The sequence below is a fragment of the Talpa occidentalis genome, unplaced genomic scaffold, assembly GCF_014898055.3.
Source record: "Talpa occidentalis isolate TD23 unplaced genomic scaffold, MPIMG_talOcc4v2.1 talOcc4.12, whole genome shotgun sequence".
In the NCBI taxonomy this organism is placed as follows: Eukaryota; Metazoa; Chordata; class Mammalia; order Eulipotyphla; family Talpidae; genus Talpa; species Talpa occidentalis.
Window position 1 is genome coordinate 90,996,778 of NW_023601212.1, and position 24,136 is coordinate 91,020,913.

General features: G+C 38.4%; 1 protein-coding gene and 1 pseudogene across 5 annotated transcripts in view; one reads left to right on the forward strand and one right to left on the reverse strand.

The window, feature by feature from the left end:
* LOC119241847 (phospholipid-transporting ATPase ABCA3-like) overlaps positions 1–24,136 on the reverse strand; it is a 66,340-nt gene that overhangs the window by 31,593 nt on the left and 10,611 nt on the right. For 2 of the 5 annotated variants that reach the window (XM_054693800.1, XM_037507440.2), the window contains exons 1-11: positions 18,522–18,600; positions 14,776–14,863; positions 14,168–14,429; positions 12,203–12,330; positions 10,251–10,395; positions 6,766–7,025; positions 5,330–5,446; positions 4,865–4,982; positions 4,344–4,517; positions 3,575–3,753; positions 2,751–2,885 (exon numbers count right to left, since the gene is read on the reverse strand). In XM_054693800.1, the coding sequence (XP_054549775.1) occupies positions 2,751–2,885; positions 3,575–3,753; positions 4,344–4,517; positions 4,865–4,982; positions 5,330–5,446; positions 6,766–7,025; positions 10,251–10,395; positions 12,203–12,330; positions 14,168–14,429; positions 14,776–14,835 (1,578 nt within the window). In that variant the 5' untranslated portion in view covers positions 14,836–14,863; positions 18,522–18,600. Of the gene's footprint in view, positions 1–2,750; positions 2,886–3,574; positions 3,754–4,343; positions 4,518–4,864; positions 4,983–5,329; positions 5,447–6,765; positions 7,026–10,250; positions 10,396–12,202; positions 12,331–14,167; positions 14,430–14,775; positions 14,864–16,381; positions 16,593–18,521; positions 18,601–24,136 lie in introns of those variants that run through there. The other 3 variants (XM_037507442.2, XM_054693799.1, XM_037507441.2) reach the window with 3 other exon arrangements.
* On the forward strand, positions 19,580–23,108 carry LOC119242357 (40S ribosomal protein S3a-like; annotated as a pseudogene).

Sequence of the window (24,136 nt, forward strand, 5' to 3'; positions counted from 1 at the left end):
ACCACGACCAAGTAGGATTCATTCCAGGGACACAAGGATGTTTAACATCCGAAAATCAATCAACGTTATCCAAACACATCAACAAAAAGAAATATAAAAACCATATGATAATATCAATAGATGCTGAGAAAGCTTTCGACAAAGTGCAACACCCATTCATGATAAAAGCCCTTGAAATTCTTGGGATACAAGGAACATACCTTAACATCATAAAGGCCATCTATGACAAGCCAACAGCCAGTAATCATTCTCAATGGTGAAAAGCTGAAAGCAATTCCATTAAGATCTGGAACAAGACAAGGATGTCCACCTCTCACCACTGCTTTTTCAATATAATACTGGAAGTCCTAGCCAGGGCAATAAGACAAGAGAAAGACATCCAAGGAATCCAAATAGGAAAAGAAGAAGTCAAACTATCACTATTGCAGACGATATGATATTATACATAGAGAACCCAAAAACTCCACAGAAAAGCTAATTCACTCATCAATCAGTTCAGTAAAGTGGCAGGATACAAAATCAACACGCAAAAGTCAGTAGCCTTCCTATACACAAACAACAAATTGAAGAAGAAGAAGAAATCAAAAAACCATCCCTTTCGTTATTGAAACAAAAAAAAAAAATCAAATATTTTGGAATAAACCAACAAAAGAGGTAAAGGACCTATACAAAGAAAACTATAAAACACTGTTAAAAGAAATAGAAGAAGACACAAAGAAATGGAAGACATCCCCTGCTCATGGATTGGAAGAATAAACATTATTAAAATGGCCATCCTTCCGAAAGCAATATACAGATTCAATGCTATTCCAATCAAAATTTCAATGTCATTTTCAAAGAAATAGAACAATTATTGATGAAATTCATATGGAATCACAAAAAACCCCGAATAGCCAAAGCTCTCCTGAAAAAAAAAGAAAGGAATGGAGGCATCACACTCCCAGACTTCAAACTCTACTACAAAGCCATATCATCAAAACTGCATGGTATTGGAACAAGAACAGACATACAGACCAATGGAATCGAATAGAAAATCCAGAAATAAACCCACAGATTTATGGTCAACTATCTTTGACAAAGGAGCAAAGACTATGCATTGGAGCAAAGAAAGTTGTTCAATAAATGGTGCTGGGAAAACTGGGTCGCTACATGCAAAAGAATGAAGCTTGACCACTACCTCACACCATACACAAAAATCAACTCAAAATGGATTAAAGAACTAGACATAAGACCTGAAACCATAAAAATATATAGAAGGAAATATAGGCGAAACACTACGTGATTTGCACATCAAAGACATCTTTACAGACACATCACCCAAAGCAGTGATAGTGAAGGCGAAGATAAATAGATGGGACTACATCAAATTAAAGAGCTTCTGCACAGCAAAAGAGACAATAACAAAAACAAAGAGAAACCCCACCAGCTGGGAGAACATTTTTGCACCCAACACTAATGATAAAGGACTGATCACAAAAATCTGCAAAGAGCTGATGAGACTCAACAACAACAAAGAAAATAATCCAGTCAAAAAATGGGCAGAAGAGCTAAAAAGAAACTTCTCAGAAGAGGAAATGCAAATGGCCAACAGGCATATGAAAAAATGTTCAACATCACTTGTCATCAGGGAAATGCAAATCAAAACTACCATGAGATACCATCTCACACCAGTGAGAATGGCACATATTAAAAAACTAGCAACAACAAATGTTGGCGAGGGTGTGGAGAAAAAGGAACTCTTCTGCACTGTTGGTGGGAGTGCAAACTGGTCCAACCACTGTGGAAAGCTGTGTGGAGATTTCTGGACCTACTAAACATAGAGCTTCCATATGATCCAGCAATTCCACTCCTAGGAATTTACCCAAAGGACACAGAAACATCAATTCCAAAGAACACCTGCACCCCTATGTTTATAGCAGCACTGTTTACAATAGCTAAGCTTTGGAAACAACCCAAATGCCCAAAAATAGATGACTGGATCAAGAAGATGGGGTACATATATACCATGGAATATTACTCAGCATTCAAAAAAGATAAACACATGCAATTTGCAGCAACATGGATGGCGCTGGAAGGGATCATGCTCAGTGAAATAAGCCAAAAAGAAAAAGAAAAATACCGGATGGTCTCACTCATAGCAGGAATCTAGAAAACTTAAATAAGGGACCAGGAAAATGAATAACTATAAGAAAGTGAAAATCAAAATCAGCAAAAAACTATGAACCAGAGACACTTTTAGGGGGCGGGGGCGGGAGGGGAGGGATTGGGGTCAGAATGGGGGGGCTGCAATTGTATGGGGACTATAACAATAAAATTTATTATCTAAAAAAAAAAATACATAGGTTACCTTAATACTACATTCCTGCAGTTAATCTTAATAAAAGAATCCCACTCTGATAAATGCCTGCATGGAGGACATTAAAAATAAATGCAAAACATTTGTGAAAGGAAATTTATGTCTACATAGCCAAACCATCAAATTCAAGTAGACTCTACTTTTTAAAATGAAAGCTTTTGTAGAAGACACCATTACAATTTATAGAAAACCTGATTCTATTCTGGAGAAAGGAGAAAGATGGAATTCTATTATGTAAATTTGATTTTGACCTTTCTCAAATGAGGTAAACAGGATGGCTATAACCTTTAATTAGCATGTGGTCTTTTCCCTTGGTATTTCCAATAACAGATATGTATAATGAACTGTAAATGAAATTTCAGTCTAATCAAGAAAGAGAGATGTGAAACAATACCTTGTACAGATGGTTGATCTGGATACCTGCCACCAAATTAGTAGGTTCAACTTCAAGATACTTGTTTTCAACTCTCTTATAAATTTCCTTTTCTTTATTTTTTCCTGCAGGTGTATCCCCAAACCAGTAAGAGCGCTACAAAAGAAATAAAAAATGTAATCACTGCAATGGCATTGAGAAATGAAACAAGAGAAAATGTTTAGTCTTCACTCTTTGCTTTGAGATGGACTGCTGAAAGTTTCTTGGGATGAACTGCTAGAACTAACTGGTTATTATTTGAATCTTCAAGGCATAAGAGACTACTCTATTAAAATCATAATTGTTCAGGAAGGGCAATCACTCCAAAATGAGGTCAGAGCAAACAGTAGTGTATCGCTCTGTCTGAGTGATAATCAGGGAAAATATTGAGAAGGGGAGCAGGATGTTCAAGTTCCCCAGTTTGCGATGGTCCTAAGAAATGTGGGTTGACAAAGGAAATAAAGCTGCTTGTGGGTGGTCAGACTAAACCTTTGAGGGTGGTATGACTAAACCTTCTCTTATTTGCATTTATGGACGTATCTTACGTAATTTCTTTATGCTGGATATCAAGCCTCAATGAAACACTTGTTTGCAAAAGTGACAGGTTCTTCACGATTTGTAAAGTTTGGGGTGGCAGGCCATGACCTACAGACTACTGATACTTATAAGTTAGTGTGAACAGAGTAATTAGAAAGATTTAATCATCTGCTCTACTGATTAAATTTAGTGTAAAAATAACTCATGATAGATTTCATAAAACAGTGAATGGTGTTGCGTCTTTTCATAATGGAAACATTACAACTCACCAGCAAGAAGAAGTTCCATGGCTTGGGCACACCATACTCTCCAGGAAACACAGCTTCAATATACCAGGCCACAAAGCCATACAAGATAGCATCTAATAAAAACATTCCCAGTATATAGGCAAAGACAAAGCTGTCCATACTGGTTGGTGTGAAGATGTTACTCCATTTAAGTCCAACTTCTAAGAGTTAACAAGATACATTTAATTTAGTCGCCAAATGAGCCTAAAACAGCTATCTTTCTGCATTACAATTTAAGTGAAGAAAATAATGTGTTAATACTCTCTGGAGTTCACTACTATACTCAGCTACTTTCTTATAGCATTAAGTACTTAGGATACCTGCACAAGTAATATATAAGATGCCTCCTACTATGCCACAAAAATAATTATTAATGAAACAAAATAAAATATAGTGAAAATTCAGGAAAATATCTAAGAAAAATAATAAGCAGCTCTATGGGTTAAGGTAATGGCACTTTTCTCTCCACCCCTCCTCATACTACCTGTTCAATGGAATATATAATTTTATAAAAATATCACCACTGAAAAGTAGGATCTGTGTCACTAAATAGTGGGTGGCAGTTCCAGATGGGATAGGGAGACCCTAATAGACATGCAGTAAAATTTTTAGAAAGACTGGAAGTACTCAGCACTGTAGGTGGAGGTGTAAGGCAGTATAATTTTTAAAGAACGGTTTAATGTTATTGAGCAATATTAAAACTCTGAATATCCTGTGAGGACACAGCAACATCTACAAAGTAAATACTTACTCTCTTGTTCTGCCCTGACTAGGAATCTAGCTCCCAGTGACATTGCGACATTTGAGATGAGACAGGAAGCCAGCTTCTGGGAGAGAGTCATCTGTGCATAGTTTGAAGAAACAGTGTCAGCTGGAAAGTAGGTGACAAGAAAAAGGAAACATCCAATAGCAACAGCAAAATTTACTGCAAATAGGAAGGAAATTAAATAATTAGTTTAAGTCATATCTAAAAGCCACAAGTATCTTTATTATAAGAGTTTACTAAAATAAGCACTTCTAGAATAAAAACTTGTCTGTTTTGTTTACCAGCACATTAAAAATATTTGGCACTGATTGCTAATAAACTTGTTATGAAACTGGTCAAGAAAAAAAGAAAAGGCACAATTAACCAATGGAAGGAATAAAAGAGGATATATTATGGCAGATACTTACATGTATTAAAAGCATAAGAAAACTGTGTTAAACCAATGCTAATGCACCAGTAAATTTGAAGGCACTGAGAATCTTTCTCAGAAGGAATTTTAGACTCACCTTTATTGAAGAATGTGCTAACCATGAAGCTAAAGAATATCGTGGCAATTGCAAAACACAGCAAAAAGATGAAGACAAGAGATGGGTCACTGTACTGGATGACTGACTTAGGTTCCAACTAGGAAAGCAATCAGGAAGTCGGTTTAGTTGTCCTCTAAGTATTATCAGAGCAAAATGAAAGAAGAGAAATTAAATATCTTTAAATATCTTAACAGCTCTAGTGAAATGGATAATATTGCTCAGGGGCATGGAGTATAAACAGTTCATTAACTACAGAGGTCCCACATCTTTGGATGAAGTTGAGTCTGTCATGAGACTAAGCAGCTCTGGGTTTTTAGAGTGGCATCAACAAAAGCACATTTTCATTCCCTGGCAACCTGAATCCAGCAGGTCAACACCACACCATGCTTCTATGTTGTCCCTTCAAGTGTATTTACAGAATGTTGCAGTGAAATAGACACTTACCTTGGCAAAGAAAATTATGCATAGCAAAAGGATGATGATTGCATACAGAGAGAGGAATGTGAAGAAATAGGCGGCCCAGAGCATCCAGTTACTGAGTCCTATCATGAGCTGGTATTCCTTTGGAGTGTTAACACAAATAAAATATCATGTAAAGCAATATAATTACACAAAATGTTCTCACAAGTATTATCTAGTTTATTTCTACTACAATTAAAATGTGTTAAATAATAAAAATGATCATGTCTAATTTGCAGAGAAGGAAACTGGGGTTCAGAATGTCAAGTGAACACTAGAAATTATTGCTGAGAAAAACTAAAGAAACCCTAATTCTAAGAAAGGTACACCATTTTCATGGATCAGAGACTAAATATTTTTAAGACAGTAATACTTCAAACAGTCCTTATGAGGCAAAGAGTACCCTGATCTGCAAATAAGACAAAGACAGTATATAAAAAGAAAACTATATAGGACTGGATGCAAAAATCCTCAACAGAATCTTGGCATATAAAGACACAGATAGGCTGAAGTGCAAATCAGGCAATTAATAAATCAAAAATAAATTCATATCAAATGAATCTTTGGTTACAGGAGTGATAACTGGTATTTGAACTATAAAACTTCTGGCCATAAGATAACATAACCTCAACCAAGAAACAATTCTGGAGGAGACTTTAAGAGTCATTTAGAAAAAAAAATCAGAAATCAGAAAATGGCAAAAAAAAAAATCACAAATTCATAGTCTTAAAACTGAATTTTATCTAAATTTTGAATGTAAATTGAATCTGAATTTTATCTTCCTCAAGTCTTGTCAATTATTTCTTTGTAGCACACCTAAATCCAAGGAGAATTTAGGGCATTTAGCATTTATTTATTTAATTAATTAATTTTTAATATTTTATTTATTTATTTATTTTTAAGATTTATTTACTTATTTATACAAGCACTGGGTACAGTCAGAAGCGCGGGAGGGTGAGAGAATTCACCAGAACCAGAGCAGGGAGCAGAGCAGGCAGAAGCACCGAAGTACACTGCTGAGGGGAGCAGCGGGAGAGGTCTGTGCGCCATGTGGGACCCTCCTCTGGTGGCTGGGGAGCAGCTGGGGATCGAACCAGTGCTGCAGAGGCTGCGGGCAGCTTTGCAACCCAGCGCTCAACCGCTGCGCCACCAGGGAGGCCCGCATTTAGCATTTAAATTCTATCTAATGTTTTTGTGAAACCTCCTTCTAGAGATAAAACTAAAACACAAGAATTCCAATAAAAACAAGATTTTAGAAAATTTCCTAAAGGTTACCGCTCACTTTTTGACTGCTTAGAATTAAAATATAATCATCTACCAAAGGTGAGTGAGCAGAAAAAATCCAATCTGCTATAAAATTTACCCTGCAAACCCAACATTTTCTACAGAAGCTCTTTCTATAATAAGAAAAGTAGCATTACCTTCAGTCGGTTTTCCTTTTCCCACACAATGGCTTGAACAAGGGTAAGATAATTCACACAGAAGATAAATAATATCACTAGAGGGATGTAAGTATCAAACAAGTTAAAGAAGTAGTCATGATCATACATTGGGTATGGAAATCTCTGAACATAAACAGTGACTTCGTTCAACAGTTTTTCTGCAGCAACTAGATTATGATATTTCATGATGGCCTGATCCAATGTATGTTGCAGCAGCAGGAACCCCTCTGTGTAGTACCCTAGATGAGAAAACAAGGATTGCTAAGAACAATGAAAAAAACAGTTGAACAGATGTACCCAGAGAAAAGTCACTGAAAGCATATCAAAGACAAACAACAAACTTGTCATAATGAGATGCTTCTCATAGTCTCCATTTTACAGAGCAATTATTATCGGTCCATTTTATAAAGCAATTATCATACATGAGTACTTTGTTAAAGGATCCTAATTCCCAGCATACCACAGTAAAATGCTGCATGAAATTATAGAACTGCTTTCTTCAACTTTAACCAACAGAATGAGAATTGAAAGAATTGTTGGACAGGTAAAGATCATACTTAGCATGTCTTTGGATCTCTGACACTATGCAAACTGCTTCTCATTGTATACATTAAAAGCAAACACAAGTCCAAAATTTCCAAAAAACACAAGCTTTTATGGAAACCTAACACTGCAATGACACCAAAAATCTTTGTCCTATTAACCTATGTGACTCCTTTACAGACTTTTATGTGATAACTTTTGTGTGACATTCTGCCTTCTTAATGGTGCCTTTTTGTTTTTAACAGTGTCTTTCATATGAGCAGAACTATTTGATTTTAATAAAGTTCAACATATTTTTTTAATGGTAAGTACCTTCTGTGTCCTAACAAATTACCGCCTACCCCACAGTCACATGAAGGTAGTCTTACAAATTTTGTGGTAGAAGTTTAATGACTTGAGCTTTAACACGAAGGTTTACAATCATGAACTAAGTTGGCATTAATTTAAGTGCCTACTTATGGTGTTATGATGTGTTATGTCTATGTGCACTTAAAAGGAATGTATATTTTTGTAGTGACTGGGTATACTGCATATACATATACATCAATAAGTCAATTTGAACTACAGTGTTTTAAAAACTCAATTTGCTATTTTTCTTGATACTCATAGTTTCTGAGTGTTGAAATCCCTTATGATTATGTTTTCTACTTCATCTAAATCTATTAATTTTGTATCATACAATTTGAAGCTGTTATGTGCATATATGCATATATAGTTATATATACATGATTTTAATATCTTCCTGATCAACTGACTCAATCTTATCATGCTGAAATTTCTTTTTATACCTGGTAAAATTCCTTACATTGGTATCTAGCTTTCTGATATTAATAATGTCATGATATATTTCTGATGATCAGTGTTTACATGGTATATATTTTCATTCTTTTTCAATTTTTTTAGTGTTTATAATGTATCACTTATAAACCATACTACTCAATTGTTTTCTATCCAGTCTGACAACATCTGCCCTTTATATAGGTTGTATAATCATTTAATCGAGTGATCTACAATGTTGTGTTTTAGTTTATTAGTACATCATTTATAATCCATCTCAGTCCCTTTTACCTACCTCTTGAACTTCTTCAATTATGTTCAAAATATTCCATCTTCCCTATTACATAATGAATATATCCCATTCCTTTTTTGTGCTAGTTTTGGTTATATATTAACTCAACATATATAATAATCCCCATGATAGCTATTAACTTTGATTTAATAGTGAATGTTTTTAACAGGTTTTTAAAGAAATTAATAAAAATGCATTATTTTATATGTACACATGTATTTACCATTTTCAGTTTTTCTCTCCTTTCTTTATATAGGAGTTTTATTACTTCTCTTTAAAAAAAAAATCTCCCATAAGTGTGTGGAAATTGTATGGGGACAATAACCAAGATGAAAATGCATACATTGTGCAAAAATGAAAAATGATGTAAAAAATATATAAAATAAAATCTCCCATAGCATTTCTTATAATTCTTCCCTGCTAGCAAGAATTTTAGCTTTCATTTATCTGAAAATTAATTTTTACCTTCATTATCAAATGATGTTTTTATAATGAATATACAATTGTAGGTTGATGTTTTCTCTTTATCAGAATTTTATGTATTTTCCATTGTGGACTTGCTTCTGTTGTTTCTATTGAAATGTCAGTTATTCTTATTGCTTTTCCTGTACAATAAATCCTCATTATCTGTAATTCTCAATTTTGCATCTTTTTAAACAAAATTTCTATTTTTATTGATTTGCCACCAGCTTACATAACTGTATTATTTGGGGAGTACAACTTCACATCCCCATATGTGAGTGTGCCTCACTCACCCTCCACTGAAACACCAGTGTGTATCACCTTCCCCCCAACTTCTTCTCCTCACTCCCATTCCCTCTGGTAACAGAATATTATTCACAGAGCCTGAGACTTATTGTTCTGCCAGTTTGTTCTGATTATTAACATTCTGCAAATAAGGGAGGACATCAGGAAGTGTCTATCATTTCACTTAGCATAAGCACCTCAAATCTGTTGGTCCCAAAAAGCACTACCTCATCTTTTAAAGTACCTGAGTTGTATTCCCATTGAGAACATATTCCACAAATTTTTATGCAGTCACCTGTCAGTAGACATTTAAGTTGGTTCAATGTCTTGGTTATTATGTATAACACTGCTATGAACATAGGAGTTATTTGCAGATTCTATATTTTGAATTTGCCTGCTTGCTAAAATTTATTTACCTCAAAAGCAATACTTAGGGGCCTCCCTGGTGGCGCAGGCAGTTGAGCACCGCACTGTGAAGCTGTCCACAGCTTCTATAGTATGGGTTGAATTCCGGCCGGCAGGCAAGAATCCCACATGGCACAGCAGACCTCTCCTGTCTCGCCCGCTGCTCCCCTCAGCAGTGTTTTCGGTCCGCCTGCCTGTTCTGCTCCCCACTCTGTCTCTGGTGAATCCTCTCATCCTCCCGCGACTCTGGCCTGTACCCCAGCTCTTGTATAAATAAAAATAAATCTTTTGTTTTTAAAAGAATTATTTATTTATTTATACAAGCACTGGGTACAGTCAGAAGTGCTGGAGGGTGAGAGAATTCACCAGAGCCAGAGCGAGGAGCAGAACAGGCAAACGGACAAAGTACACTGCTGAGGGGAGCAACGGGCGGCAGGAGAGGTCTGCGCGCCATGTGTGATCCTCGCCCGGAGGCCGGGGATTGAACCGGCGCTGCAGAGGCTGTGGGCAGCTTCGCAACCCAGCGCTCAACCACTGCGCCACCAGGGAGGCCCACACTGAACATTTTAAATGAAAAAATCAGCATCACAGTGAGTCATAAAAATTTTACCACAAAGTTAAAGCTACATAAGTGTAATTATGTGATGGCTCCTACATACAACTAGGCTATTAAGGTAAGTGTGATCAAAGATGTGCTTACCTGGACTTCCCCCTGTCTCATCTATATTTCTGGGTCCCGGAATAAAAGAAGTTGGATAGAGAGTATTTGTCATCCAGCCTTCAGGTCGTAAAAAGTTCACATGCATGTTCCTTTGGAAATTACTAAGACGCATATAATATTTGACCTACAAAGAGCAATAAGAAACAAATGATAACTATAAACAAAAAATGACTAAGCAAGAATGAGAAATAAAAGAAAGCTAAAGTACAATTGCAAATGTATGGGGTTGAGGCCAACTGATGAGAACCAGGGTGAATCCGGAACATGAGGAAGAGAGCAAAGGTGCGTAAAGGAGAGCAAACATGGTGGCAACTTACACAGCATTATGAATGGAGTTTTCCCTAAATAGACAACAGGCATGCAAACCAAAAAGGTGGTATTAATTTCTCTTTCTGTTAAGCCAGCCAAGTGCCCTGTGGTGAAAATCTCTCCAAAAAGTGATTGTAACATAAGAAAGAATCCCACGTGAGCACAAAGGAGGAATGTGATAAAATGCAAAATGTTAAGTGTTGCATAATTTGATATTACTGATTGTGGAGAACTGAGTATGTTATGCTGGCCTAACAGGGACAACACATCAAATGGTCCAGGACAGAAGGGTCAGACCAGAGCAAAGAGTAAGGGCAGGAGAGGTAGGCAGATGCCACCAGTCTAGGTAAACATTCAGACACTCAATTATCAAGACAAAAAGTGGCAGGCACTTATTACACATTTAAGAATTAAAATGTAGCCCCTGTTCCTCAAATTCTAGTCAAAGAAACATTTACAAAACAAGCAAACAAACATATTTACATTACAGTAAATTCAGTGATAGAAACAGGTGTGTTGATGAGAACAGGGAGGAGGAAAGCAGAGGGTGTGGCTATGTAAAGTGAATAAAAGCAACGACCTTAAGGATAAGTGAGAATAAGCTAAGTGACAGGCGATAGCACAAGGGACATTATACAAGGCAGAAGAGGTGACATTTGAAGCTGCACTAGGGACATTCTGTTCCGGCTCTACATACAGTTGAGCCAACATCTGCATCAGTGGACATTGGGTCAGTAACCTGAGGGAAGATGACACACATGAAAGGCATAAGAGAATGTTGGGACAGAGTGAAAAGGTACTTATTACATACTTAAAACCAGTGGCATCCCTTAATTTCATTTCTTTGACAACCATCTGCATAGCAAATGCAGGATTTGCGCTCCAGGCCCATATCTACACCAACCGTTGGTTATTTCCTCAAATCCAGAGCCACCACATTCATTACAATGTTCAAAGCATTGTCCTTGTCTCTCCTTGTCTGTCCTTGCCTCTTCTTCTGGGGCAGGGGTGAGGGATGGGGAGGCTGTTACTAGAATTATCCTCAGTGTCTGCATATATCTTAATTCCAATTCAGCCTGGGTAAACCTTAGCATTATATTCTAGATTTAGATCTGGCTAAACCTTTGCTTTCTAGCCTAGATTTAAATCTAGGAGAGAAAGGATGAGATGCATTCAGAAGAAAGCGGAAAGTTTTTGTGTTGTGCTCCATGCTGGTGAAGGTGCATCAGCTTGATCACATCGGGTATTTGGGTATAGGAAACGTTCACCTAGGAAACGTTCCTCCAGTTCACGACCACGTGCAGGGCAGGATAGTGCTGCCACATCAGGCAGAGTGGCAAAGGTAACATCCTTAACTGTCAGTGAGCCCCATGATTCCAATTTATAAATAGAAGGCTGGTAGGTAATAAATCAAGTGCCTTCCTCATCAGCTTAATAAAGCACGAGCTGAATAAGGAAACCGACACTGAGTTAATTAGATCTGAACTGAAACCCCTGATGTACTAAGTACATGCAGTATGATCTTGGGTAAGCACAGTCTCTCCAATACCGGCGTCTCTACCTTGTTAAATCTCTGGAAACTAGAAGAATAATTATGATGTTTCGGCATAGAACTTTCTTACCTTAAGTGGCAGGGGATCATGGCTGTTTTCGAACTCATGGTCAAAAATAAAAGCAGCCATCACTTTTCTAGCATTTTTCTCCTTCTTAACGTAATCTTCAAAATCTTTTTCTGAAGAAAAACCTTTGACTATAAGTAGAGAAAAATCTAATGAGTGAGTTGATCACAAAAGATGAAATATTTAACAATCCTACCTGTCTTTAAGATGGGAAACCACTCTTCATGGATGAAAGGCTATCAAATGTTATAAATTTCAGAACACTGCTGCTCAAACATTGGCTTAACAAATTGATGGATTTGTGGAGTACATAAACATTTTGGGAGTTGTGAAAGTTCCCATTCACAAGGCATACTCTTCTCGACTCTTGTTACACTTGTCGCCTAGGCTCCTGGCTATCACTGATTTAATCTCACAAAGACTACCATAAAATCAGTTTCCTCTGTTGCCTTTTGTCCTGCTCATTTTCTGCACGTACATCTATAACAGTAATAAAATCACACACTAAATTAGCCTTTGTCCTAGACGCATCTTTTCTGTACTTTCAGGAAAATGATGGAACACCTGAATTTTCATCCTCTAAGATATCTGCATTAATATGGATGTGGTGGTTGGGCATTACCTTCACAGTTGCCTAAAAATGAGTCACTTCTACAGTGTTCGTAGAACAAAAGGTCTGGCCTAAAAGAAGAAAAGGATGAAGTCATGGATTCTGGAGCTGACTCTGATTCCTGTCTACCTGGGTCAACATTTTGCCTGGGAGGTAACTGGTTATTTACAAAAATGCCTCCAGGACATGTACTTGAGGCAGACACTAGACTAAAAGATACAGCGAACCCCACTGCTCCAATGCAAGCAGCATTGCCAAGGCTGACAGCTTTCATCAGTAGAAGTACCAGACATCTCCTGGTTTGTGTTATTACATATGTCCAATTTATATTCAGCCGCTGATGCTCTTCCTCTATAAATCACTCATCAACTCAGAAGAACCCCTGCCATGTGCTGGGAACCAAAATATGTAGAATATCCTCTCTGATTCAAGGAAATTAAAACAGAAATCAAAAACAGATAACAAAATTTCAAATGTTCAGAAGCCATGCATATCAAAAAAATCCTAATACCATCAAAGAAGAAATCCAGTGTAATTATAAAAGTTTGGGTAACTAAAAGTAGTGTGTAATAGACTAAATTTATTGGGATATTTGTGTTGTACACTTTAAAAATTGTTGATAATTTTGCATTTTTCTGCTTCTGCAGTTGTCTTTTTTTTTTTTTTAATAAATGCTTTGAGATGGCATCAACTCTGAAAGGCTTTCAAATCCCTCAAAGGCCAAAAAAAGACTGAAAAAACACAATACTGAAATTCTGTATGTGTGTAAAGCGAAGGGGTGCTAGGGGGATGGCCAATCCTCTGACAATTTTCTCTCTAGGAGAAAGAGGTTGAGAAATTGAGTTGACAATGTGAGAGTAAATCCAGAATTTGGAATTTTAAAATGAATTCTTCATAGCTTGAGTCCTCTCTAAGGTTCTCAAATATGACTTGTGAAACATTTTTACACACACATGTTTGAATAACTGACCACCAAGTGTGCATCCAGAATGAGGGCTCATACTGTGCTGTGCCTTTCACACCCTCACACACCCACACAAGAACACCCAGGTTCAAGAAGCAACAAGAGACAAGAAAGGCTTAGTATCACAGAATTGGATCATAACCTAGAACAATAAAAATGAATCATTTAATTTTTAAATATTAATATTTTTGTTTTAGGATTTAGAAAATATTTTATATGACTTTAACTTTCATGTTTAACCAAGTCTGTAATATGATACTTACAAGGTTACTATGTGGTTATGGGGATATCCTACAATGTTATAGTTGGGAGATTAATACCCAGTTAAAAGATTATAAGTGTGTATTCTTTGAAACAATTAAAAAATGCTTTTTCACAAAACCTTATTTCTAACCTTTAAAATTGTGTTGTAAATCTTTTTTCACTGTTTCAACAATACTCTTCACCACAACACTTTTGAAAGGCACAAAAGCCAATTCCATAGGCTTAGAAGGAAAGAAGTCTCCAAAAAATTCAGGCACCATCGAGAGGGACAGAGGGGAATAAATGAAAGGTCCATACATCCGTATCACCATAAATCTGCGTGTTAACAAAAGTGTCCCAGCAAATAATAACGTGAGGATGATTTCCACAAATGTAACAACGGGTCGCCGTCTCTAGGAGATGAAAGGAAAAGAAAAAAGATTGTGTTAATAGTCCTAGAGTTCCCTAATTTTGCAAAGGGCTAATTATTTTATATGAACAGACACTTCAAAAATGAAGATGGACTGATGGCCAAAAGAACAGCCTTTTTCTATAAGAACAGCAGATTTCTGAACTTTCTTTTTCCTTTCCACATGTGTTCTACAATATTTCACTATGTGAGGGCTCTTCATATTTCAAAGAGATACTTCCAACCCTAAAACTGAGAACAATAAAACAGTATAAATTGTGATCAGGCTTCAGAATTTTCCTGTTGTAGCTTCTTAACTGTTGAAAAATCTTACAGGTAGCTCAGCTTACCTTTAATATGAAATTCTTCCAGAGAAGAACCATAAATTTGTTGAAGCTGGACAAATCCATTCTCCTAAAAAAACGTGGAAGTTCAACTCTATATGGAGTAAGAATTTTTAAAAGGGAAATTAATATGTGATAAAATATAACATTTAGATAAGAAAATTACTTCAAAAATTGAATTACTTAATTTTCTAACCAAGTTTAAAGGATGACAACAAGAACTAAAAAGATTTGAAATATTTGAGAAGTTGTTTATTCCTAGATTTTTAATTTATTGACATTTATTGAGCTTCTCCAGCTGTACAAAATATCAATGAGTTACTGATGTAAACTTCTAGTAGCAAATTTGACCAGCAGCTCTCCCATTACTTACCAAAATACAAATTAGGACACAACAAAAAACAAATCAGGGTCTCCCCTGGTGGCGCAGCTGTTGAGCGCTGGGCTGTGAAGCTGCCCGTGGCCTCTGCAGCACCGGTTCGATCCCCGGGCACTGGCGAGGGTCCCACATGGCACGACAGACTTCTCCAGCCGCGCCCGCTGCTCCCCTCAGCAGTGTATTTCGTCACTCTGCCTGTTCTGTTCCCTGCTCTGGCTCTGGTGAATTCTCTCACCCTCCCATGCTTCTGACTGTACCCAGTGCTTGCATGAATAAATAAAGCTTTAAAAAAAAGAGAGAATGTCAAAACTTAAAAAAAAAAAAAAAAACCAAATCAGCAGCAGGACCAAAAAAAAAAAAAAGAAAAGAAAAGAAACAGCATGTAAAAAAAAAAAAAATCACATCAGAACTACAGGTGCAAAATGCCACTCAATAATTTGGAAGCCTAGAAATACCTCCATTAGTAACAGTGAATCTTAAAGTAATTCAATTAAATATAATTAAATAAATATCTTTCTTACACTTAGTGGATATTTCTTAATACCTAACATATGCCATGTTGAGCGGAGGTGTACAATGAGAAACAGAACAAATAAAGTCCTTCATGGTGTGGGAGGAAAGATGGGTTATTCTGAAGTCAGGCTGTTGATTTCCCAGCTCTATCCTAACTGTGTCATTTTGAACACCTGACTTAAATTCTTGGGGCTACCAGAAAGAGAGCTGAAATCCAGGTGAAAAAGGGTAGGCTCTATTTTAGGACTTTAGCATCAATTTAAAATTCACAAGCCTTCCAACTCTGCAATTTTGCCATTCTTTTTCTTGAATTTTTCATTAGAAGAGTGGGAGGGAGTTTCACATCAGAGACAAAATTACCCCTCACTGTATTTGAAAAAGACACTCAATACTTGTCTATACATTAACAATTAAATATCTTAAAGAGAGAAAAAGACCATAGAGACAAATTTCATAAAGCAGAACCACAGCAAAACAAATTGTGCAGAAAGATGTTCATCAGAAAATTGTAATAAAGTGAAATAGAACGATTATAGAGATAATGGCAATCTTATCAATGAAATCCTATTGACCTGTGTCAAAGAAAAGGATAATCACTGTACATCCATGGGAAGATGATATATGGTTAAAGGAAAAAATTCCTTTTTATGTGATAAATTTTGGTCATTACACAATATGTGTTAGTATAGGTGCAGAAAAGAAAATGGCCAGAATATTCACCGATTGTCTCTCAGGTGGCAGAAGGTGAGAGGCTTCGAATTCTTAGAATTTTGTCTGTCTATAAGATTTATGTTCTATATAATGCACTTGTATCATTTTTTGAATTTCTTCTTTAGACTGGGGGCTGGTAAGAATAAACGGTGAAGGAAAAAACTGCCTGATGCAGGGTCCAAGAACATTTTCCTCTTGCACTTCTAGTGGTAATATTTTGAAATAGTGACAATAATTTTTCACTTCTGTATGATTTTGTGTCCCATTCCCCAATCTTTTGGGGGGAAAGAGCAAGCCAGAGCAACACATCAGCCTAAAAAGATCAAGGACAGTTATTTTAGTTTCTCTTTCAACAGTAAAACAATAGATTTGAAATAATGAACAAAGAGAAGCTGAGCTTCTCAGGGTCTTGTCATCCTATTTCCTTTGCTATCTGCCAAACAGTACTGGGGGTTCTTAGTGCAGAAGTGGTCTGACTCCAAAAGAGCCTGGTCAGAAAATCAACACATCTTGGACATCCTGGTTTTTTTTTTTTAAAGATTTATTTATTTTTGCATACAAGAACTGGGATGCAGGCCAGAGATTGGGGGGGTAAGAGGATTCACTGGAGACAGAGTGGGGAGCAGAACAGGCAGATCTACTGAAATACACTGCTGAGGGGAGCAGCACGTGAGATAGGAGAGGTCTGCTGCGCCATGTGGGTCACCTCCCTGGCCGGGGCAGGGGATAAAGCTCGTGTTGCAGAGGCTGCAGATAGCTTCATAGTGCTGCGTCTTAAGCCCTTGTGCCACCACGGAGGTCCTTTGGACATCCTGTTCTTAATACTAAATGCACTCTCACTCCAATCCTGAAGAACTTGGATGTACCCTGGGGCAGTGTAGGTGCGGGTACAAGAACCTAACGTCTGAAAACTTTCAGGGCAACCTACTGAAGTGTGGGTCCAAAAGAACACTTGAATAATTATTGAACATTAAGCAATTACATTGTTTACAGTATTGAACTATTAGAATGAGATTTAGAGTCACCAGAGTATTTTTACTACAATTTCTTTTCAAAAACCTCTTTCTGTTTTACAACCCCCCAAAAATGTCTTCCTCAAGGACCAAGGAGTCATCCTTCCATATGTAATCATCAAGGAAGAGAAGGAAGAGAGTATCCTTATCTCAGTCTCTGTGAGGGCAGGGACTAGTCCAGATGCACCGATTAGCAGACACAGATGATCTTATCACACAGAAAAACACTTGCAAACTCAAGAAAGAACTCAATTTGCCCAACCTCCACCCTTTACTCTCCCAGCACTTTCCACTAGCTCATCCCAGCCAGGTAAAACCTTCCTACCCTTTGCCTCAGCAGAGCTCAGACTAAGTTCTGAGTTCCCTAGTCTAGTAGCCTTGTATAAAATCTTCCTCAACTGTTTAACTTTGTCCATTGCAATTTTGCTTTAACAGAGAAAAACAAAACCTCACATTAGCACTTAGCTTCCCTTCTTTGCTATTTAATGAACATTTACTGTGTTCTACAATTTAATTATTACCCTCACTCGCCTACCCAGACTGGTGCAAGTAGTTCAAACATTGTGAACTGCTAACCTCCAATGGGATATTAGAAGGTGGGGCCTTTGGTGGATAATTATAGCTCTTGGGGGTACAGCCCTGATGAATGGGATAATTGCCCTCCTAACACGGCTTCAGGGAGTTAGTCCACCGTGAGGACTCAGGAGAAGACTGTTGTCAACCAACCAGGGAGCAGGCTCTTCCCACCCACTGAATCTACTGGTGCTTTGATACTGGATTTCCCAGCCTCTGGGAACTGTGAGAAATTTATTTCAAGGATATATAAGTCACCAGTCTGTGGTAGTCTATCACGGCCAAACAGCCACCCAGGTACCCACAACAGCCAAACGGTAAACGAACTCTGGACTGGGAGGGTTAGAACCAAAGTCCTCCAAAGTCTTTACTTTCAAATACTTTGCATAACCAGAGTTAAATTCCTAAGAGTGTATTTTGCTTAATTTCATCTAGTTTGTGTGCCTATGTGTTTGGGGTGCAGAGAATCTCTTACATTGTATGACTGTGCTCTGCTTTGCGGGTCGCTTTCTCATCTGGGTTGCACCCCAGTAGGGAAAAGGCAGAGAAATTCGGAAACTCACCGCTCAAGCCTCACCTCCACCACCAACCTCTGCTGCACAGGGACTAACGCCCACACAGCCCGCTCCTCAGTCCAACGCCCTCCCCAACCGCCCGCCTCTCCCCCTCCCCCGGCAGGTTTGCCACCTCGGCCTCGTGGGTCACCAAGAACCTGGGGGAGAAGAACCCTGAGCTGCGGCCCCGCGCACGTGCCCTCGAGCAAGGCCCCGGCAGCCCCGCCCCAGCACGCCTCTAGTGCCCGCACGTTCCTGCACATGCCGGCTCCTTTCCCTACACAGGCCCCATCCCACTGAACCCCAAAGGCTCTTCAGAGCTTGGGCCTTGTCCACCCCTTCTTCGCGAATGTCCAGCACCTTTATCTTGGTGCCCCTTCACTTGCTCCCCAGGTTCTTCTCTCTGGACCCGACTGGCTGACCCCAAAATTTTCAACCTCCTAAGTTCCCCTCTTACGTGTCTGGGCCACCCTCTGCAGGCCCAGTCTCTAGTGGCGGGAAATTTAAGGTTATTCAGTGGCTGCCCCCTAGTCTGGGGCTGGAGAGAGGGGGGTTGCAGGGAAATTCTATAGGTGCAGGCACCAGGGCCTGCAAACGCCTTCTGGGAGAGGGAGGAGAAAAGCCCCCATCTGGGAAAACCCTGCACAGAGAGGGGAAACGTGGTCTTTCGGGGGGAACTGTTTATTGTATAAACATATTTACAGCAGGATATATACCACACAAGAAAGGCCGCTATGTATCTGAGGGCAGAAGGGAAGATATAAGGGTCACTGGTTGGAACCGAACCATAGTTCCTTTTTTTTTTTTCCTCATTTACTGATGTTCTTTTTTAGAAGCAAAAGCCAGGAAAACTCGTTCCAGCATTATCTGACTGACGGAATAGTCTTCTAGATTGTACTGCTCTTTAGCCTCCTCCAAAATACCAAACACCTTTAACAGCAACACAGAGAATGCACAGTTACCACTGCAGTTCTCTCCTCCAGCCCCCAATGGGGATGAACCTCTCCTCCCCTCCTCCAACTCCTGCCAAGTTATTTTTGGGGGGACAAAAAGCACAGAAAGGAAAGATGGGCAATCAGAACAGGTAATTGATAAACTGAGAGAAAAACGTTCTCTGTCCTCATTTCTTGATGGATGTGGGCAAAGGAACTAGAGGTAGAGCAATTAAACTCTAGGGACTGCTGAAGAGTTGCTTAGGTCTCTGCTCTACCCATAACAGCAGGCTCCCAGCTCACATGACAAATCCCATATACTTCCCCCATCATCAGTGCAATTTTAACATGTAATATGACAAGGGCAGTGTTTCTACAATCACCTTTCCCCAGCTTAAGTCCTTGCTGGGAATGTAGTAGTTTAGTTAAGGATCCTTTCATTCTCCTGCTTTAATTCACTATCTAAGAAATGAAAGATGGGACAGATGAATAATCTCACCGATTCCATTTGAAATTGCTAAATTGTTGGTAAATCAACTTTTTTTTTTTAAGATTTATTATTTATTTATTTATTTATTTAAGCATTGGGTATAGTCAGAAGCGCGGGAGGGTGAGAGAATTCACCAGAGTCAGAGCAGGGAGCAGAACAGACAGACTGACGAAATACACTGCTGAGGGGAGCAGTGGGTGCGGCAGGCGAGGTCTGCACGCCATGTTGGACCCTCCCCCGGTGGCCAGGGAGCAGCTGGGGATCGAACCGGCGCTGCAGAGGCCGCTCACAGCTTCGCAGCCCAGTGCTCAATCGCTGCGCCACCGGGGAGGCCCTAAATCAACTTTTTTATATATAATAAAGGAATGGATAGATGTGGTTAGTAAAAAATGGATATAATCCAAAAGCCCACCTCTTTAGTATGTTGATGTGTTTAATTTTTTTTATAAAGATATTTTCCTTTTTTAAAAAAGATTTATTTATTTATGCATATAAGAGCTGGGGAACAGGCCAGAGATGCAAGGGATAAGAGGATTCACCAGAGACAGAGTAGGGAACAGAACAGGCAGACTGATGAAATACACTGCTAAGGGGAGCAGCGGGGGAGACAGGAGAGGTCTGCTTCCCCATGTGGGATTCTTGCCAGCCGGATAGGATCAAACCTGCACTGCAGAGGCTGCAGACAGCTTCACAGTGTGGCGCTCAACTGCCTGCACCACCAGGGAGGCCCAAGGGGTGGGTTTTTTATCTTAACTTTACTAACAGCTTTATTTAGTAACAGCTTTATTATAAACTTGACTTACAAAGTCAGAATGGCAATTACACATAAACTCATTGAAAAGTTTAAGTATCTTATAGATAGGAAATTGTAACTTATAAAATGGTACAATTTCTCTTTAAATTTCAGGAACTATTCAACTAGGTCACAGATATCACTACCCAGCTTTTTGACCTTGTTAAATTCTTATTTTCTTAACCACCATTTGTAGGACTAGAAGCTTCCTCTGACCAGGTAGACTGTCAAAGTGAATGTCCTCACTAAAGTTCCTACTGCTTTATATTCTAAATATAAGACCTTAAAGCAGCTGACATCATCATCTTCTCACCAGTATAATGCAGTACCTAAAAGTGTAGGTATTTAAAAAGTTGGAGCTGCATTCAAATCTCTGCTTTGTTATACACCAGCAGTTATGAACCTGGGCAAGCTATAATTTTCCCATTTATAAAATGAGGACATTCCCTGTATCTCATTAAATGCCTAAAACCTGAAAGTATAAGGTATTTGTATAAACTATTCTTAAGTGGCAAACTGTCATTGCTGTTTTTGAAATCATGGTCAAATACAGTAGCAGTGAGCACAGGAGCGGTTTTTTTCCGATACTTGATGTAATTCTCAAAATCTGCTTCTGAGGAAAAGTCTTGAACTTTAGAGAGGAAAATTTAAGTAAGACCCCACATAAATGGAAATGACTAGGGATTATTCTGATCTGTGCCACAAATGCCATAATCCTGGCATAATACTATACATTTTAGAGCATTGTAACTCAAGCACTGACATCCTAGATGACCTGGTGGGTATTTGGGAAACACAAAATTTTTCATGTATTATACAAGTTATAGCATATTATGAATATGTATTCATTACAATAACTTTAGATTTAGGAAAACCAGAATACGGGAAACTTAATTATTTTGAAATCTACTGATTGAAAAAAGTAATTTGAAGGGAAATCAAAGTGACAAAGTTATTTCTGTGGAAAGCAAATTTCTGAAAATAACCTTAAGTTGTAGAATAAAATAAACTTTACATTTACAATTGCTTTTCTCATTCTCATTCACAAATTAATTTTTGCACGAAATTTGGAAATACACACAAAACCACACACACACACGCAACCACAAACCATACAGGAACTTTTTTTTCTTAGAATTAAAATATTTTTATGTAACTAGACATTAAATTCTTTGATAGCCTCTATATAAGGAAACAAATAATTATTGGGAGAAATAAATAAGATTTTTTTTAAGATTTATTTATTTATGCATACAAGAGCTGGGGTACAGGCCAGAGATGTGGGGGGTGAGAGGATTCACCAGAGAAAGAGTAGGGAACAGAACAGGTGGATCTACTGAAATACACTGCTGAGGGGAGTAACTGTTGAGTCAAGAGAGGTCTGTTGCGCCATGTGGGTCAGCTCCCTGGCCAGCCAGGGATCGAACCCGGGCTGCAGAGGCTGCGGACTGCTTCACGGTGCTGTGTTTAACCCCTTGCGCCACCAGGGAGGCCCCAAATAAGATTTTTAAAATGTAGTGATGTGGCCCTGCTCCATGCATCTAAGTTCTCAAGTAACACTTCTGCCCTTTTGGCTCTCCAAGAAGCACCACGGTGGTCGGCAAAAACAAGCGCCTTAGGAAAGGTGGCAAAAAGGGAGCCAAGAAGAAAGTGGTTGATCCACTTTCTAAGAAAGACTGGTATGATATGAAAGCACCAGCAATGTTCAGTATAAGAAATACTGGAAAAACATTAGTCACAAGAACTCAAGGAACCAAAATCACCTCTGATGGCCTCAAAGGTCGTGTTTTTGAAGTGAGCCTTACTGATCTGCAGAATGATTAAGTTGCATTTAGAAAATTCAAGATAATTACTGAGGATGTTCAGGGCAAGAACTGCCTGACTTTCATGGCATGGATCTTACCCGAGATAAAATGTGCTCCATGGTCAAAAAACGGCAGACCATGATTGAAGCTCATGTTGATGTCAAGACTATGGATGGCTATTTGCTTCATCTCTTCTGTGTTGGTTTTATTAAAAAACGCAACAATCAGATTCGGAAGACCTCTTATGCTCAGCACCAACAGGTCCACCAAATCCGGAAAAAGATGATAGAAATCAAGACCCGAGAGGTGCAGACAAATGACTTGAAAGAGGTGGTCAATAAATTGATTCCAGAAAGCATTGGGAAAGACATAGAAAAGCCTTGCCAGTTTATCTACCCACTCCATGATGTCTTTGTTAGAAAAGTAAAAATGCTGAAGAAGCCCAAGTTTGAACTGGGAAAACTCATGGAACTTCAAGATGAAGGCAGTAGTTCTGGAAAGGCTACTGGTGATGAGACAGGTGCTAAAGTTGAACGAGCTAATGGCTATGAACCGCCAGTTCAAGAATCTGTTTAAAAATCAGACTTATAATGATGACAAATAAAAAGTCAAATTTGTGATGTTTCAAAAAAAAGAGTGCTGTAACTATAAATCCTATGTTCAAGGATTTAAAAATATCCATATTGCAAAGATGCCTTTTCTATAAAAATTGACAGACAATGCTATTCTAATAAAAATCCAAACAAAATTCTTTTCATAATTTACAAGCCGATTCCAAAATTTATAAAGAAAGAGAATGGCTGAAAAACAAAGGGGGAAGACTTTATTGGCTACCGGAACATAACAAAATTATAGTAATTAAAACACAACAAAACAAAAACAGACAATTATAAATCAGAGACATCCTGCAGGGGAGGAGGAGGGAGAAGGATCAGAAGGAGGGAGGGAGGAGTACAGGGGACTGTGTTGATGGTGCACAGGTGCATTGGGGAAGGAAATTCTATGGGGACTACACCTGAGGGGGTGGGAGAGCAAACATTGTTTAAAAATAAACAATGATGTAAAAAATAAATAAATACATAAATTAAAAAAAAATTACAGTAATTGGGCCTCCCCGGTGTGAGCAGGTTGAGTGCCACACTGTGGAGCTGTCCACAGCCTCTGCAGGGCGGGTTCGATTCCCAGCCAGCCAGGGAGAAACCCACATGGCGTGGCAGACCTCTCCTGTCTTGCCCGCTGTTCCCCTCAGCAGTGTCTTCTGTTTGTCTGCCTGTTCTGCTCCCCGCTCTGTCTCCAGTGAATTCTCTCACCTTCCAGCACCTCTGACTATATCCCAGTTCTTGTATAAATAAATCTTTAAAAAAAAAGCAATTCATAAAAAAGTTTATAGTAATAAGATAGTGTCAGAGTGACACAAGGATATACAAACAGGACAATGGAATATAACAGAGAACCTAAAAATGCATTCATCATTGTGGATAGCTGATTTATAATAAAAGTGGTAATACAGATGAGTAGGGAATAAGCAGTCTTTTCTATGAACAGTAGAAATCAAATGAATATCCATATGGGAATAAATGAAACATCACACCAGTTCCTCATGA